We start from the raw sequence: 16,261 nt of genomic DNA, 5'->3' as shown, positions 1-16,261 counted from the left end.
ACCTCCCAAGAAAGTACCACGAGGAGCCACTACTCTCGTCAAGTTCCAGTGAGCGTTCTAAACAATGTATTGCTTCCTGAATGCGCTTTGTCTTCTCACCAAGTTGATGATGTGAATGGTGCATCCAGCCTGATAAGAGAAGTTTTCAGATAGAACTTTCTATTGCCTTAATAAGCCAATCCATGTGAAAAATAATAATTAAAAGTCAAAATAAAATAATACCTTATTGGAAGAGGATAACTTTAAGTTGATTGTAAGATTTTAAAAACGTTTAAGGCTTTTTGAAAATAACGACAAAAGAAAAACTTGTCTTTATGATAATCAAAGGAACCATTTTTCCATAGAGTAAAAGATTGATTAATACTTAGCTTACCAAGTTGTCGCCAAGCAGCAGAGAGAATATTTGATGGCATGCCTTGAACTGAAATGATTGCTTGATATGCCTCCTTTGCCAAGTCATATTTAGATTGTATTTCAAAGAGATGTGCGATGTGAAATTGTACTGAAAATTCAAATAGTGTTAGACAAACTTTGAAACATACAATTTACAATCATAAAAATGTATTGAATATTAAGTTTATTATAGTTATGTTACACATTGTGTAAAATGTATAAATCAATAGAATGCATTTGAACTTACTTTCAACTTTAGAAAGTGAACAAGGACTGGAATCCAACAACGCCAATTGAAAATGCTGTAAAAATAATCATTAATACCTAGTTAATCAATGACTTTCATGATTAATCTTCAAAAACTATAAGAGCATTACAGGCAATTTTAATGTACTAACACAATGATACTTTCAAGAACAATCCTGGCAGTTCAATTATTTATGTCTCAGCATTTTTTTTTGCTGTTGCAAAATACTCTTTATCAATTTTACCGACGCAAGACAGCATTTAACCGCAACATTTTTTTGTTAATTGAATTTTAAGAAATTACTATTTTCAAAAATTCCTTGTTTATGTAATCATTAATATATATAATTCTTATAATATTGGATTGGGTAACCTTATTTACTGTGGCTTTTACCGCAACATATGCTGCAGCCAATTGCCAGGACTGCAAAACCATTACGCCTTGGAGATATTGAGTCTAGGAATACTGCAAACCCATGTCCTCCTTTCATTGTGCAATGCTTTTACCTTGCACTGTTTTAAAAACAGAAACTTACCACCTATCTCCTGTCTTTGAGATTATGGTGACAGGAAAAGGCATAAGAATTTGCATTCTTTACTGCACAAAAATGAGGTTACCTTTAAACTTGCTTCAAAGTTATTGATTGATTTGAACATAAGACCCAATCTCAGATGAACCTCATTAGCTCTGGCAAAACTTGGCTCTACATAAAGCAATTGCTGAAAAGCTTTGATTGACCTGAAAATCAACAATATTTAAAAACAATAACAAACCATGTTCACGTTAATTGATTACGTCACTCCTATCAAAGTGACAAGTTGCATCATGATGAGGAAAAAAAAGACAAAAACGAAAGTGATTAAAAAGAAATCAATTAATTAGTTGCTTACCACTGGTATGCTTTGAAGTGGAAATAAACCAGGCCAAGCCCATAAAGAAACGGAGCATCCTTTAAAACAGGAAAAAAGTTTATATTAATATTTCCTGATTGAGTATAAGAAAATCAATTACAATTACAATTTACAACACCAAAATTAGTCCATGAAAAATAGATTTTCTGAGAGCACTTTATTTACTAACCTTGAAATATTCTTCCGATAGACCAAAGTATTTTTGATAGGCAGACATAGCTGTAATTAACACAAGTAAATAATGTAAAATAGTAATACAAATCATGGTTCTAGGCAGTTTATCATAGTTGGCAAGGTAAGCCTGAAAATAGGTCCTAAAATAGATTTTTCAAAAGACAAAACTTCTTGATTCTCAAGGTTAATTCAGTGTTTTAAAAGGTTAGTAAATGGTTTAAAAAACTAACAAAGATCTCACAAACAACAGGGGATTTATCTTTTCATAGAGCAGAAGGAGGGCCCTCTCCTTTTCATGATGACATGAAGGTTTCCAGGCTAAGATTTCTAAAGGTTATTCAGATTCAGGACTATTCAAGCCTTTCCAGCACAGATCAGGTAAAGAGTAAGTCAACAAACCGTTTCCGTATTCCTCTTGAAGAATATGATAATGCCCAAGTTTGCAGAAAACAGATGGCTCAACACTTTTCCCTTCAGCTTTGAGCTGCCCAACAAGGTGATGTATTCCCTAGAATGAAGAAAATAATGAATACAGCATGAGAAATTCCTTTTTTTGTTACTGGTCTTTAAATTTCATGAAATATTTTATTGTTGTATTCAAAATCAAAACTCACAGTTAGGGCTATCCACTTTTGTTTTGATAATTTTATTGTGAAGTCCATGCTTCTTTTCACTCAATCAAAATAATGTTACCAATACAAGAAACTACTTTTGAATAAAATCAAGTAGGGCAGGTGAGTGGGGTCGCTGTAAATTGTTTTTAAATTCCTTTTCAACCCTCGTAATAATGTAATTTGTTTAGCAATTTAGGAAATTAATGGAGTGCTTCATCATGAATGAATTACACATCCACAAATTAATTACTTTCATTTTCAAAAGTGATTAGGAAATGAAAACACAACAAGGATATAAAAATTTTTGTAATGAGCTACATTAAAAAAAGCTGTTTATGAAATATTGTGCTTTCAGTTTTCTACCTACCTTTTTCAGAAGAGCTTTGTGAGTTAGCGCAGATGGTGAAGCATTGATTGGTGAAAGCAATTGTAGAAATCCAAATAAACGGCTGGAAAGAGAAAAAAAGAATTCATTCTCATTCCAGGCATCTCTCAAACTTAAAAGAAATGAACAGGAAGATTCATCTATTTGGTTTAGTAACAGCAGGCTATTTGACCCATTCCCTCAACTGTGTTAACACAATTATGTGTCATGACCTTAGACTGACTACATAATTCCCCTCACATGACATTGGGTGAAGGTTCGTTCACTTACCAAGTTAACTACTGCAAGTAAAAATCAAATGTTGGTCTCCGGTACAGGCAGGCTACTTGTTTTAAAATCCAAATATAAATAATAAAGTTATTTTTAAATGAGAATTCTAATCTAAACCAACCAAAATAACTATCACTTCTTCAGAAATACCTGTCATAATTTTGAAGAAGTTGTTTTTCATTTTCACTCAGTGGTAAAGATTCAACTTCAACCTGTAAGTAAGAAATAATACATATTTGAATCTTAACTCCATTACAAGTCATTTTGATGAGGAAAAGTATTTCCAATAATTGACAATTGACAAATATTTTTAGTCAATTTTAATAATAAGTCTTGATCTATCATACATTGAATTTGCTATATGTTTTAATAAAAATACAAATAAATAGGAGAAGGTTGAGTTAAAAAAAACAAGGGATGGCAGAAAATAAAATTGAACGTTTCCAGTTGTTTTTGACTGAAATGAAAACCATTCTTTTTTTATTAACATTCCAAAAAGTAATCTACTGAAAAATGTGAAAATAAGCCTCTATTTAGGTAGAAAATTCAAATTCAAATTCAAAAGTGTTTTTTTCATCAGTACTTTCATAGGATCCATTGATCAATTCCTATAAAACTCTAAGTACTTTAGTCACTAACTGTTTTTTGATAAAGTAATTTTAAAGTTTTGGTCTTCAGAGTAACTATTGCAGTGACTATACAATAGTAACTACTAATACACATTCAACTGGGGAAAAAACCTACTTTCAATTGGGGAAAACCTACTTTAACATAAGATTTACGACTCAAAGAGTTCTTTCAGGGAATGATAGCTTACCCTCTTAGATTTTGCTGAAATGTTTTACCAAATGATATATCATACAAGAAAATAAGACCCTGAAAATCTCACCTTGATATCTAAAGTAGACCACTAAGCGAAAATTGACCACCAAAAAACATTAACTCTGTGGGGAGCAGATTTCGAAATCTAATAAATTTTTTTTCAAATACATTAGAAAGCTGATTTACAGTAGAATTGGAGAACTTTTTGTAGGGAATTAGAAAAAATCAAATTGAGTCTCCAAAATTTTCCCCATACATCTCTAGCATCTACAGTAATCTGGGTTTGGAAGCACTTTTAGCTGCCTTCTGACTTTTTTCATACAAACTTTTGGCCTGGAGTGGTTTACTCGTGGGTTTTAGTAAGTCACAAAAATAACATTTTCAGGATTTCTATATCTTTTTGCAGCAACAACAAATTTTTTTGAAACTTTCACTAAGGCTTTCCCAGTAATCCAATTTTATAGCCTCAAAGATATCAGTGCATATCTAAAGTCTTTCAAAGATACGGTAGATTAAAAATTTGCTTTTTGTTACGATTTCTTTACTTTTACCAGTTTAAACGTACAGAATATGTAGAAAAATACAACTGCACATCAGGCATTTCCTACTGTATTCCAGGGCCTGTCTCAACCTTTCATAATTTGGTGCTACTTAGTTTCTGCCTTATTTTGTGCCAATGATAGAATGATCCAAATACGGGGTGTTTTGTTACAATAATAAACCATCTCATTTTGTAAGTGTTTATTTTCTGAGAAATACAAATAATATACATACCGAATATTATCAAATCATTCATTTAAGCATTTTATAGTGTAAATTTAAATATATTGCTAAATAAAAAACAACTGATGGCAGTTCTGTTTTTTCCTCAAACCTCAAAAGTTTTTTGCTGACTTTGGCTATTTCACAAATCTTAGAAAAGAACTCCCATAGGAATTGCGATACATGACCTGATTAGTTAATTTCAGAACAGCTTCAAGAAAGTCATAATAGCAGATATTTAAAAAATTTCTGATGAGGAAATGTGTAGAATTTATCAATGTTGATGGCTTGTTGATTCTGTAAAACGAAAAGAAAACATGTATAGCTTTTTCTAACCAAGCAATATCGAAGTTCTACCAACACTGAAAAACGTTCTCGCCCCAAGCTTTCCGCACAATTTTTTTTGTGAAACACTTTTGATTTCAGTGCCATGGAGATGTTATAAGATGGCAGGAGGTTCTTGTACGGAAATTTCCAAAAAATGGAACTTCAAAATGGAATATCTGAAAAACTATTAATGATTGAAAGATAAGCAACCCCTCATTTTTTTCTGAGGATAAGGGCTTTCCATTAAACTTAGTTTGACATTTTTGTTTGAAATTTTGACTGAAAAAAACAAAGTGGGCTCTTTTTCTCATTGTTTACCCTTACTGGATTCTTTTTTAAATTTCAACCAATGAGGATGTCAGAATTAAATCAGCTTACGGCAAGGGGTCTTCGTCAAAAAACTTTTGAACTTTTTATCGGCATTAGGCTGATAAGCTTCAGACCCCCCTCCCCCTTGCTCTTATTGGCCAAAATTTTTCAAGACAAACTTTTACCGCCAATGGCTCTAACTTGGGACAATTAGTCAAAACATGGGATTTTTGATATCTGGCCTGTATTTTCACCAACTGTTAAATCACTTTGACAACAATTTTTTTTGATACTTCAATTAAGTTTATCAAAGAAACTTTTACCATCCCATAATCACAACCAACTGTATTTTTAAAGCATTTCAAAAGTACATATTTTGAAGAAGAGTAATTAACAATTTTAATCACACAACGCTTGCTGCTCACATCTTGACACCATTGTTGTTTCTGTGTTGTTGTTTTTAGAGACTTATTTCCAGCGTGCGCGATTGATTGACATGTCAAAGTTACCAAGTGTCGACGACAGATCTTGCAATTTTCCGTGGATATCTGTGTTCAGACGCTTGCACAAATACGCACGATCTATTTCTATTTCTATAAATTAATCCAAAGGGTACATATGTACTATTCCCGGATATACTAATAAAAATTTAAACAATAAATAATAACAATGTTAATAACAATTTCAAAAACACTAATAAAAGCACCATAAGAAAAAATTTTATTTTCAGAAATTTTGGAAGAAAGATTTTAAAATGAATTTTGCAAGAAGATTGAGACTAAGAATTTCTTAACACAAAAAATTATGTGTTTCTTGTGGCAAAGAGTTGTTCCTTTTGCAGTGTTAAAGTCTACCTGAGTAGCGTAGCGTGTTCACATCATTTGCTGCCGCCAATAAGGAAAAAAACACAATTTTTTCCAATCATGTCCGCCATTGAGTTGATGTCGCCTTTCAATCATCGTTGAATTTTTGTCTATGTATTTGCACCAACATTGAGTTTGTTCATACCCGCATTGATATTGTTAATCAAAACGAAAGTTATAAAGACGCAATGAAGTTGCAACATTTCGAAAGAAACAGCAGCACGCTGGCCAATGAAAAAAGGGTTTTTTATCAAAACAAATTAAAAACTGTACTTTTAAAGTTGCTAATTTGTGCGCGAAGGTGAAAACAAGTGAAATTTGTATGCTTTCAGTGGAGTTTGTGGACGAAATCAGAAAGAAATTGGATGAACAGATTTTCGTCCCAATACTTGTTTTTTTTATCGGTATGTAGTTGGACCCCCTACCCCCTTATCGGCTGAATGCCGATAAAAAATTTGAAAGTTTTTTGTCAAAGACCCCTCTAACTGCTCTAACTTGGGACTACCTGACAAAACATGGGATGGCAATTTGGCCACCATTTCACCGAACCTCTTTTAGGGCGTTCGTTCGTGCACTGGCAGTGATTTTTCCAAGTACCCAAATGCCCCCGTTAGACGGTGGCATTAAACTCAATTCAAATTGAGTTTTAAAAACTCAATTTGAAAGAAAATTTTAAGTTTATTATAATTCTTTTACAAGAAAAAAGTAAAAGATCAAATTTAACCATATAAAACACTTTATAAGTGTTTCTTCCCCTTTTGAAACCCATTAAAAGGATTAAAATGAATGAAACCCATAGTTAGAGTTTACTCAGTTATCACAGCAACAGTTGATTATTTTAATAGAGTTTTATATATCACTAGCTATCGAAAGAGGAGCCTTCGGGTCGCCTCCGACTGCGGTCGCAGACTTACTTACTATATCTATCACCCTTCTCCAGTATTGAAGATGAAATTGAAATTATTCTTTATCTTCAATAAAGGAGACAACTTTTAATTTTCCAGTAATTTAATCAACTTGATCATTGGCAAATTCTAGGTATGCATTCAACTTTAGCTGATTTTTAAAAAGTGCCAGTTGAGACAAAGTTTGCTCAGCTTTTTGAAAAATCCCACTCTTTTGAGTGTCTTTTGAAAAATTTTATATAATTCTGGTGGAGTTTTTAATCATTTGGCTGCAGTTCTTTTTTTACATCATTTTATAAAGTTTTTTAATTTGTTATTTGAATATGAGTTCAAGTTAAATTTAACAGTTAGTTTTGAGAGGACTTTTAAGGAATTCGTTCATTTTGTTCATTGATAAATTCTATAAATTCATTCAATTTTAATCGTTTTAAAGTGCTAGTTAAGACATGAATATGCTCAGCTTATGTGGACTTTGCCCCCCCCCCCACCAGGGCTAGCCCTGGATCCACAGGGGGGCGCTCAAGGCGTCCCTAGCCTCTGTTTTGTTATCCAGTCTTCGGCTGGATATCACGGCATACGTAGGGTGCGCACTCGTCGGGATTTTTTGCACGGAACGAGGAAGAATTTACAAAAATGAACTTCAAGGCATTAGTACTTACCTTTAAATCATCCAAATGTGTTCATTCTTTTTTTAAATCAATCAGGAATTATCAGGGAAACAAGTAAAAAAAACTGCATCAAGGTATCTATTTTCTTTCCAAAGATATTCATGTTTTTCGACGTCAAGGTGAAAACGCGATTTAGCGCTGACCACGGCACCGGAAAATTCTCGACCCACATTGAAACAAATGGCTGTCGCTATTGAGCTGGTTCATCTTTTCAATCGCGGTTTTTTTAGTAAACCCAGGGTAAGATTAGACTACAATCTATCACAACCTGCTTTATTTGAAAATCTACAGGCCGTCTGGAATTTCGAAAAGTAAGAAGAAATTGCGATTTTTTAACAAGATTGCGGATTTTTTCATTTAAGCACCATACACCATCTGAAAGCTGAGGATTTCAGCTTTCTAGTGGTGAAATTTGTTTTTAGCTATCATTTCCAGCTCATTAGCGATAAGCTAAAGTTTAACAGTCATCGGGCCGATTTTCAGACCGCACCGGCAAAACTCCCCACACCCCGCCACACGGAAGACTAGATTTCATCCGCCATTTTTGGCGCGATTTTGGTGCTTCAAAAAATTATTTCTTGCTGGCGTGGTGTAAGGAGGCGATTCTTTGAAAAGGTGATTTTTTTGTGGTTTGAAAATGGAATAACTTTGGGAATACTTAACCAATTCTAATAAATGACCCCTCATTTTTCTCACAAAGGTAAGGACTTTCAAATAAAATTAGTTTGGTTTTTTAAAATTGAGGGGAAAATTTTGTCCTGTCCACCCTAGCATACGCCTTTGTTAAAAACTCAATTTGAAAGTACAAACGGAGGCATTGCTTGGTGCTTGGAAAAACCCCTGACTGGGGCTGTTCGTACACTGGTAACTAACTTGACTCTACCATCTGACAGACAGACCGACAGACCGACCAACACCGACTGGATTTGGGGATGTTTTATGACGCGAACGGAGCATATTATTGATATAAGCCATAATAAAATACTCACACAAGTCAGCTAACATTCATCTACTGTTTGTTGTATCACTATCAGATGGTTCGACTTCTTCAATACTAACGACCCTGCCTATGCCCCGGACAGTCCGGGGTTTTTTTGATGCGTGCCCGGGGTCCGTATTATTTGTTTTTGAGAGACTACCCCGGACGCCCCAGACAGCCCGCGCGGTCGCTTTTTATAGAATCGCTGACCGCGCGGGCTTTTTTCTATACGTCCGGGGTAAATTTATGGCGCAAAAATTGGAGCCCCGGACGTAGGTCCGGGGAAAAAGTTATTTTTTTCAGACCCCAGACATTTGCCCCGGACTGTCCGGGGCATAGGCAGGGTCGTCAATACTAGCTTACTTTAAGTTAAGAAAAACAAGAATTATAAAAAAATCTTACCATTCTTCCTTGACAGCTTTAGTGGATTAAAAGCTTTTTGCATCCACTTAAACATCCATGTATCATAGCTTCATCCCTTGCAAAGACTTAAGCTGAGAATGGTTCTAAAAAGCAAAGAGTAAGGGATATTTTGTTTCAGAGGGGACCAGAAACTTTCCCAAGTTCAGTCGAAGTAGAGCAGTCGTGTTTAACTGTGAGATACTAGGACCACGAAGTATACTACGACCTCTTGTTATAATAAAATTTCCGACTAATCGAGTCTTACAATGATATTACAATTATGTTATGTCTTTAAGAAGATAAACAGCAAGACCTTAGTATGCTACTGTTAAAAGCGACTGAAAGATTGTTTATTGAGCACAGAAGCGAGTTAGAAATGGTAGCCGAGAAGTTATTGTTATTCACAATTTTGACGGCATACCAGAAACGGAAATGTGTTGGTTGATCTTCTTACTTAGCAGATCCTCCGCTCCACTCAATCACCGGGGGCCGGGACGCTGCGCGGCTGTAAACCCCGTGGTTTTTTAAATTCCTCCGCTGGAGGAATCATATGCCGTAGCAATGTACCGTGAGTATCACAACTCGAGTAAATTCTCACTTCATTTTTTTCACTCGAAATTCTTTTCAGCATGTTTTGATTCAATTTCTGTGTTCTGCTTCTGGTTTTTTTTTTAAATAAAATTCGATTGACAACTCTGATACTCAGGGTAGTGCAATGGTGATCGGTTATGAGATGAGCCCGCAGGACGATGGCCATGAAGTCAAAATCCACTAAGGACTGGAGACATTTTAAAACGAGGTAGTAGTATTAAGTGTTGCTCGTTGACGTAATTTATGCGATGAAAATGTCTATATTGTTATCCCAAATTAATCTATCAATCTCACATTTAACTGTTCCAGAACGAGGGGTAAGTCACTCGAAAAATTATCGTACATTCCCCCACAAAAAGTCAAAAAAAAAAGTCAAAAAGTCAAAAAAAGTCAAAAAGATAAAAGTCAAAAAAAAGTCAAAAAGTCAAAACAAAGAAAAAGTCAAAAAGTCAAATAAAAGTCAAAAAAAAGTCTTGAAAAAGTCAAAAAGTTTCTTGAATAGGCGGATGGGTGGAGCAAAATTTATGGGCGGTTGGCGTTTTTGGACAGATTTGGGCGGAGAATCTTAGGCGCCCAAAGGCAGTGGGCGTTTTTGTCGGGAAAAAGTCAAAAAAAGTCAAAAAGTCAAATAAAATTCAAAAAAAAGTCAAAAAGTATAGTACACCTTTTTTCAAGTGATTTACCCCTCGTTCCAGAATGTGCTCCTGACTATTATCATTATCCCCGTTTTAGCTTATTGTTTCCTCGATTTTTGAGTACGAAAAAAGGACTGCTGTTATATGCAAAGCCCAGGGGTACTTAGGCAAATGGATGGTACAGTATGTGCCACCATTTAAGGTTGTCTGGACACAGACCCAGTATCTACGGCTAATTTCAACATCCATTGCCGTAGTACAACGAAGCGATAAACGTGAGATATACTCTCTGGTACAAAGTTACCTTAAGAGTATATAATTTTTGGATTTCCAAAGTCCTGCTAAGGGTCGGAAAAACCAGAAAGTAAAATTTTAGTCCGTACTTTTTACCCCGGAAAAGATCGAAATTTAGTCAAAATTCACAAAATCTTCCTTTGTTTTCTTCTTTTTAGTCCCGGTAAGAAGGGTCCAAGAGTCGAAAATCGGTTGACACCCTCTGTTTGTCAGCTTACAACCCTAGTACGCCCTGGATACAAAGTCTAGTTCTTGCATCAAGTTATTTATTCTAAACGTTTTTGTTATTTCTAAATTATCACTGCAATTCAGTTGGCAAGTGACTCATGGCATTGTAAGGGTAATCGAGTACCATAATTCTGACTAAGAGTATGGGAAGATTAGAAGACTGGCATTTTGACGTGCAGTAGCATTCATAAGGCTCGGCCTCGCGTGATTACTGCTCTCCTAGTGGCAAGCGAGTGTCATGGTATACGCCATTTACATACATACGTTTGGTAGCTCACGTCTGTCAAGTCGCAGTGTCTGTGAGCGCCGTGACTCTTACTCTTTCGGGAGTAGGACCCATTCCGAATGCATTTGGAGGGTTTATATCTACTTATCTCTATCTAAATTATCACAAGATCTTTCTCCGTTTGAGATTCTTTTCCTCGATAAAACAAGTGGTTTGTTTTTACATTAAATATAAATATGGAAGTGTACATCGAGGTTTACATTCTTGAAATATATTGACATACTGTTTAAAACGTGAGCAAAAGTACAAAGAAATATTAAATCAGTAATTTACAGCATTATATAAATATCAGAATTCCCCAATTTACAAAAACTTCAAGATTTTTTATAAACAGTTCAAAACAAAAAGCCCATCCAAGGCTCAACGTGTTTCTTATTTATTATCAAACTTTCCTCCGCAAAATATTTTTTAAAAGTTTATCTAAGGACAAATCGCTCCAGCTTGGCTTCGTCTGGTTTCGCTACGGCTAAAACCTGTTTCCAGTACCTCAAGCCAGATAATTGTCCACCAAATGGACTCCAATCACCAAAGATCCCTTTGTTCAAATAACAATATCCAGGACCAGAATTATGGTTTGTTTTCAAATATCCGAAAGCATCATGAACAGCTGAGTGGTATGCGAAAGGTCCCAAATCGTCGTAAAGTGCATTATGCATCCATTGTAGATCTCCTGGTCCAACAAGCCCTAAATACGAACACATTTTTATCTGAAGCCTAAACAAAACGAAAGGCTGTAAGATTTGATAGAATTGAGTAAAAAATCTTGGATAATGGTTATGGGCTCGTTGAAAAGATATTTAGTTTATTTTATTTAGTATTTTCAACACTTTCTCTCCTTGAGGTCAGATCTCTGATCTTCACCATATATATAATCAGAAGCTTCAGGCTTTCGAAAACAATAGCAGTAATATTTTTTGCAATGTTCATTTTTTTTTGCTTGGAAAAGCTTAAAGCACGACATCTAGCCCTTCGGGCTTTACAAATCTGTGCCCTCAACACACAGGAGGTACCAATCTCTTTCTGGAATAGCCTACTTTTCTTTAGTCTAGCTGCTGACGAAAAATATTTGAAATTCTACCTCCTGTTGGATTGAACAAAACTCCAAAAATCGGGTCCATCGGTCGAGATTGGTTCTCAATGTGATCAGGCAACCAATCGACGATGACTTTGCCAAACAGCATCTGTTGACGTGTTCCCCAATAAAAATCGTGGTCGTCATCGCAACTTTCTGATATTTCTACAAATATCGAACATCATAAGGTTTCAAGGAATTTCCTGATAAATTATTTTAGGATGAAAATTTTTTTTTCATCATTTACGACTGAAAAACGAAATTAAAGCATTCATGAATGCGGTGAAATTTCAACTAAATCGACTCAGTTATTCTAGTGATTTTATAATCTTAGATTTGGTTCAAAATTTTCAAAATAGGTATTTGTAAGGTATTTGTCAAAGCTACAAAGGTTTTTCTTGATCAGTAAGTTATATATATTGCAAATATAGAGTGAGAATAACTGAGAATTATTTGTATACTAACGTCCTCTCTGGCGATAAATCTTCACGAACTGCTCAGCGTCCTCCAAAAGTCTTTTAAAGCAATCTTCCTCAGTTTCACAATCTTCAATACAAACTCTAATGGCTGCCAACTTCTTCAGCATCTCTTTCATCGGTTCAGTTATTTCAAATTCGGAGATTGTTGGAGCCTTCTTGATTTCACGGTCAAGTTCGTGAAGAATTATTCCAAGTTTTGATTTCACTTTTCCTCCTGCGTCTACCTCTTCGTGGTCCATTTCATTCGATTTCTAAAAATTTAAGCTTTCATATTCATCATCGTTATAAAGGATTTAACCGTCTGTTAATGATAGTGAAGGTGGGAAAAGAATTTACAGCCGATGATATCAGCAATCGCAAAATCGCAAACATGATGCAATGATAGAGTATCGACTGCAAACTCCCTTCGACAGTTTGTATCCAAAACCTTTATGATGGAACGTGCGACTCCAGAAAGCCCCGCTAAGTAAAGATATTTTCAGATCACTGAATACTCCAATATTCTTACCATACTGTTTGTCTGCCCATAGAAACGCACAAAAACCACCGATTCGCAATATTTCTTGACATTCTCCACTGATTCATGGTCTTTCTCAAAACTAAGCCAGCTGCCCATTCCTTATTGCCGAATCTAAAAGAAGAAGATTCTTTTGATGAAAAATTTGACATTCATCACTCAAATTTTTAATTCATAATAACATAAACTCGCTAATTTACGACGGTAACCATGAGATGTATTTTATATATTGGTATCTATCAATGGCAACAGGTTTTTCTATAATCATGAAGCTCTCAAGAAACTTCAGCAAAACCTTCCCGTGCTGCAACTCTTTGCACTGAGCTCCATCTGCATTAGAAATCATAACATTATAAAGATACGAGGGATACGAGGCACTCCCTTTTTGAGAGAAAAATTTCAAAAGTCACAAATTTTCTGTGGGTATGTTATATCATAACGTATAATTGAAATATGAAATTTTCGTGTCTAATTCTTTATTGAGTTGAATTATCAACGTATAATTCTGGTTGAATATTTATATAGAAATTCAAAAGATTGATTTTAAAGTGACTTTAAATTGATATAAGTAATTGATTGAATTGAGAGATAAGTAACATTTTGAAAGGATATATGCATAGTATAAGAAAGCCGCGGCTGGAATGATAACATTTGATTTTCTGTTGTTCTATCTCTGTCGTATTTGATGACTATTTTTTGATCAAGAGATCAGTAATGTAGCATCTTTAATGGTAAATTTTATTGGTTTGTCGTTAATACTTATTTCTCAGTGCGTTTTAGACATTAATGATATGCCCTTGATAATACACTTGCATTATAAAATCATTGTAAAGGAAAAATCAACACTAAGAAATTTAAACAAGCGCAAAGTGGGTGGGCTGAAAGAACTCAAAAATTAATGAGGTGCCTCGAAATGCCTTCACAATATTTCAGTAAAATCTTTTTAGAAATCAATGAAAAAGTACATCAAGATAATACTGTGAAAATTTCAAGCCAGCAATTTCAAAATTTATCCTTTAAACTGACAGGAAAGTTGTCATCTTGAATATAGTTCTTATAATTTCAATTTTGGCGAAAAACTATTGTTTCCACAAAATACCCCTAAAATATGTCCAAAATTAGTTCAAGTGTTCTATTGGGTACAGATTCAAAGATATCTAGCAACAAAAAAACTTTTTGTGAAGGAAAATAAGAGAAAAATTTCAAAAACTATCTACCAATATGTAACTGAGCATCTTGATGTTCTTATAAAGCTCGGAGACAGAGATGGAACAGCAATAAACTGAAAAGACAATGCGGTACATATTCCAGCCGCGGCTTTCTTATACTATGATATATGTATACGTGTTTCACGAAAAATCACAAAAGTTCGATTTAAAGCTTTTGCTTACCTTTCTCAATTGAATATAGAGCGATAGTCATCTTGGTAATACCATTATTACCACCTAATAGTATACACCTTTTCGACTGTGGCCGCCATTTGCCGCGCGGGCATTTTTTTTGTCCGCTTTATCCCACTAAAACCGTCCCAGTCCTTCTTTCGCACCTATTGACAATAGAAAAGTGTGTCAGGAAAGGATTGGATCGAGTTTAGGGGGATAATTGAATGATTAAGTGGCACGTGCCTGACTGCGTGACTAAAATTTAAAAGTAGTTTTCCCAATATTGCGCCTGAATCCATCCAAAGATTTTGATCTATCAGGATTTATTGTTATTAATAAGATCAGTGCAATCAGTGGACCATTTTTCTAAAAAATCCTAGATTGATTTTCAGTACATACAGTAGTTTATAAAAATATTAAAATGAAGGAGTTGTAAAAATGATTTTCCCGACCTTTAGAGTTTTAACGTGTCGGATGAAAATTTCTGCATTTGGGTGCCAGATAATTGATATAAGCGTGATCGTTATCAAATCATAAACAAGCGAGCTAAGGGCATAAATTCTTATCAAAATTTATTCTTTTTTCGGGGAGGGGGTTCAAGGTTTACGGTGACACGGTATGGGTCTTTTTCTGTCCGGTATTCCGGTATTTGAAATACTGCCGGTGACGGTAAATTGCCTAAAAATGTTTCGGTATTTCGGTATTTACGCATGGAAGTTCGGTATTTCAGTAAATTCAAAATCTTTCTGAACTATATTTTCATAAAAACATAAAAAGGGCGAATATTCCATCCACTACATATCCTTTGAATAGTGACTTTTCACAACCTTCGATTAAAAAGTGACACTATCTGTAAGCACTTACAAATGTCTTTTTTCCTTGGTTAGAGTAGAATTAGATAAGAAATCATTAACGATTATCAGAAGCAAAATGGATGGACTAAACCAATTATGGAGCCCCTTTACCCTATTTTTACATTGCAAAACGCACTTTTAGCCATAATAGAGGGCTTTGGATTAGCTAAAAAATTTCGCACTCGCTTCGCTCGCGTTATCTTTATAAAACATTTCCGTAGTGCGGGTTGCTCTTTTTCGACCACACTGATTTATGCCCCTTCCCCCCAAAAAGAAGGTGATGAGATACGTACTGAATAATTCTTTCAATGAACTCAAATGAGAACTTTAACATTTCCATGAAAAGAAGCTCTCGAGGTACTCCGTTAAGTAGAAGAGTCTAAAACATAGTGCTTTTAGTCAAATAAAAAAGTGTAAAAATCGTTTCTCCTGTCGGCACAAACCATGGTTGCTCCTCCTCAGCCACTAAACTTCGCTTCCTCAATGCTATTTGAACGTCGAAATAGATCGTTCGTCTGATGAAGATAACAGTTGAAAAATGAGTTTCAACAGGGTCCCTTGCTTCTTATTTTATTCTTGCAGTTGAAATGCCTTTCATTACGAATTAGGCATAACATGAATTCTTAAAATTATCGGTGACGGTATTTGGAGTTTATTTTATCCGGTATTCCGATATTTCGGGAAAAAAATTGCTGGTAATTCAGTATTGAGTACCCTTTGAAGACCCCCCCCCCCCCTTTATTGTATGATCTAAACTTTAATGAAAAAAAATACAGTACATTAGAAACTTTTAATTGATTGGTCTAATTTCGAAATATGTGAATGTACTGTGAGTATTTCCATTCTTTGTAATAATTCAAGGTTTTATACACCCCTGTCTCACAGCCCTGGA

General features: G+C 34.8%; 2 protein-coding genes across 3 annotated transcripts in view; both read right to left on the bottom strand.

The window, feature by feature from the left end:
- LOC136818171 (histone demethylase UTY-like) overlaps positions 1 to 9,355 on the bottom strand; it is a 30,670-nt gene extending 21,315 nt beyond the window's left edge. For both annotated transcript variants that reach the window (XM_067074531.1, XM_067074532.1), the window contains exons 1-10: positions 9,032 to 9,355; positions 3,145 to 3,206; positions 2,707 to 2,788; positions 2,125 to 2,233; positions 1,721 to 1,770; positions 1,531 to 1,589; positions 1,258 to 1,378; positions 641 to 695; positions 374 to 502; positions 3 to 129 (exon numbers count right to left, since the gene is read on the bottom strand). In XM_067074531.1, coding sequence (XP_066930632.1) covers positions 3 to 129; positions 374 to 502; positions 641 to 695; positions 1,258 to 1,378; positions 1,531 to 1,589; positions 1,721 to 1,770; positions 2,125 to 2,233; positions 2,707 to 2,788; positions 3,145 to 3,206; positions 9,032 to 9,034 — 797 coding nt within the window. In that variant the 5' untranslated portion in view covers positions 9,035 to 9,355. The remainder of the gene's footprint in view (positions 1 to 2; positions 130 to 373; positions 503 to 640; positions 696 to 1,257; positions 1,379 to 1,530; positions 1,590 to 1,720; positions 1,771 to 2,124; positions 2,234 to 2,706; positions 2,789 to 3,144; positions 3,207 to 9,031) is intronic.
- A 1,905-nt stretch (positions 9,356 to 11,260) lies between these two features.
- Positions 11,261 to 13,280, bottom strand: LOC136818218 (uncharacterized). Its single transcript, XM_067074582.1, has 4 exons — positions 13,125 to 13,280; positions 12,603 to 12,867; positions 12,144 to 12,302; positions 11,261 to 11,750 (listed from the first exon to the last, which is right to left on the bottom strand). Exons 1-4 carry the CDS (start codon positions 13,230 to 13,232, stop codon positions 11,482 to 11,484), a joined length of 801 nt encoding a protein of 266 aa, XP_066930683.1. The 5' UTR covers positions 13,233 to 13,280; the 3' UTR covers positions 11,261 to 11,481.
- Positions 13,281 to 16,261: the final 2,981 nt, after the last annotated feature.

This window comes from Clytia hemisphaerica, unplaced genomic scaffold (genome assembly GCF_902728285.1).
Source record: "Clytia hemisphaerica strain Z4C2 unplaced genomic scaffold, Clytia hemisphaerica genome assembly, whole genome shotgun sequence".
NCBI classification, from domain to species: Eukaryota; Metazoa; Cnidaria; class Hydrozoa; order Leptothecata; family Clytiidae; genus Clytia; species Clytia hemisphaerica.
Note: the sequence above shows the minus strand (reverse complement) of the source record. Positions and strands in the feature narration are given on the sequence as shown.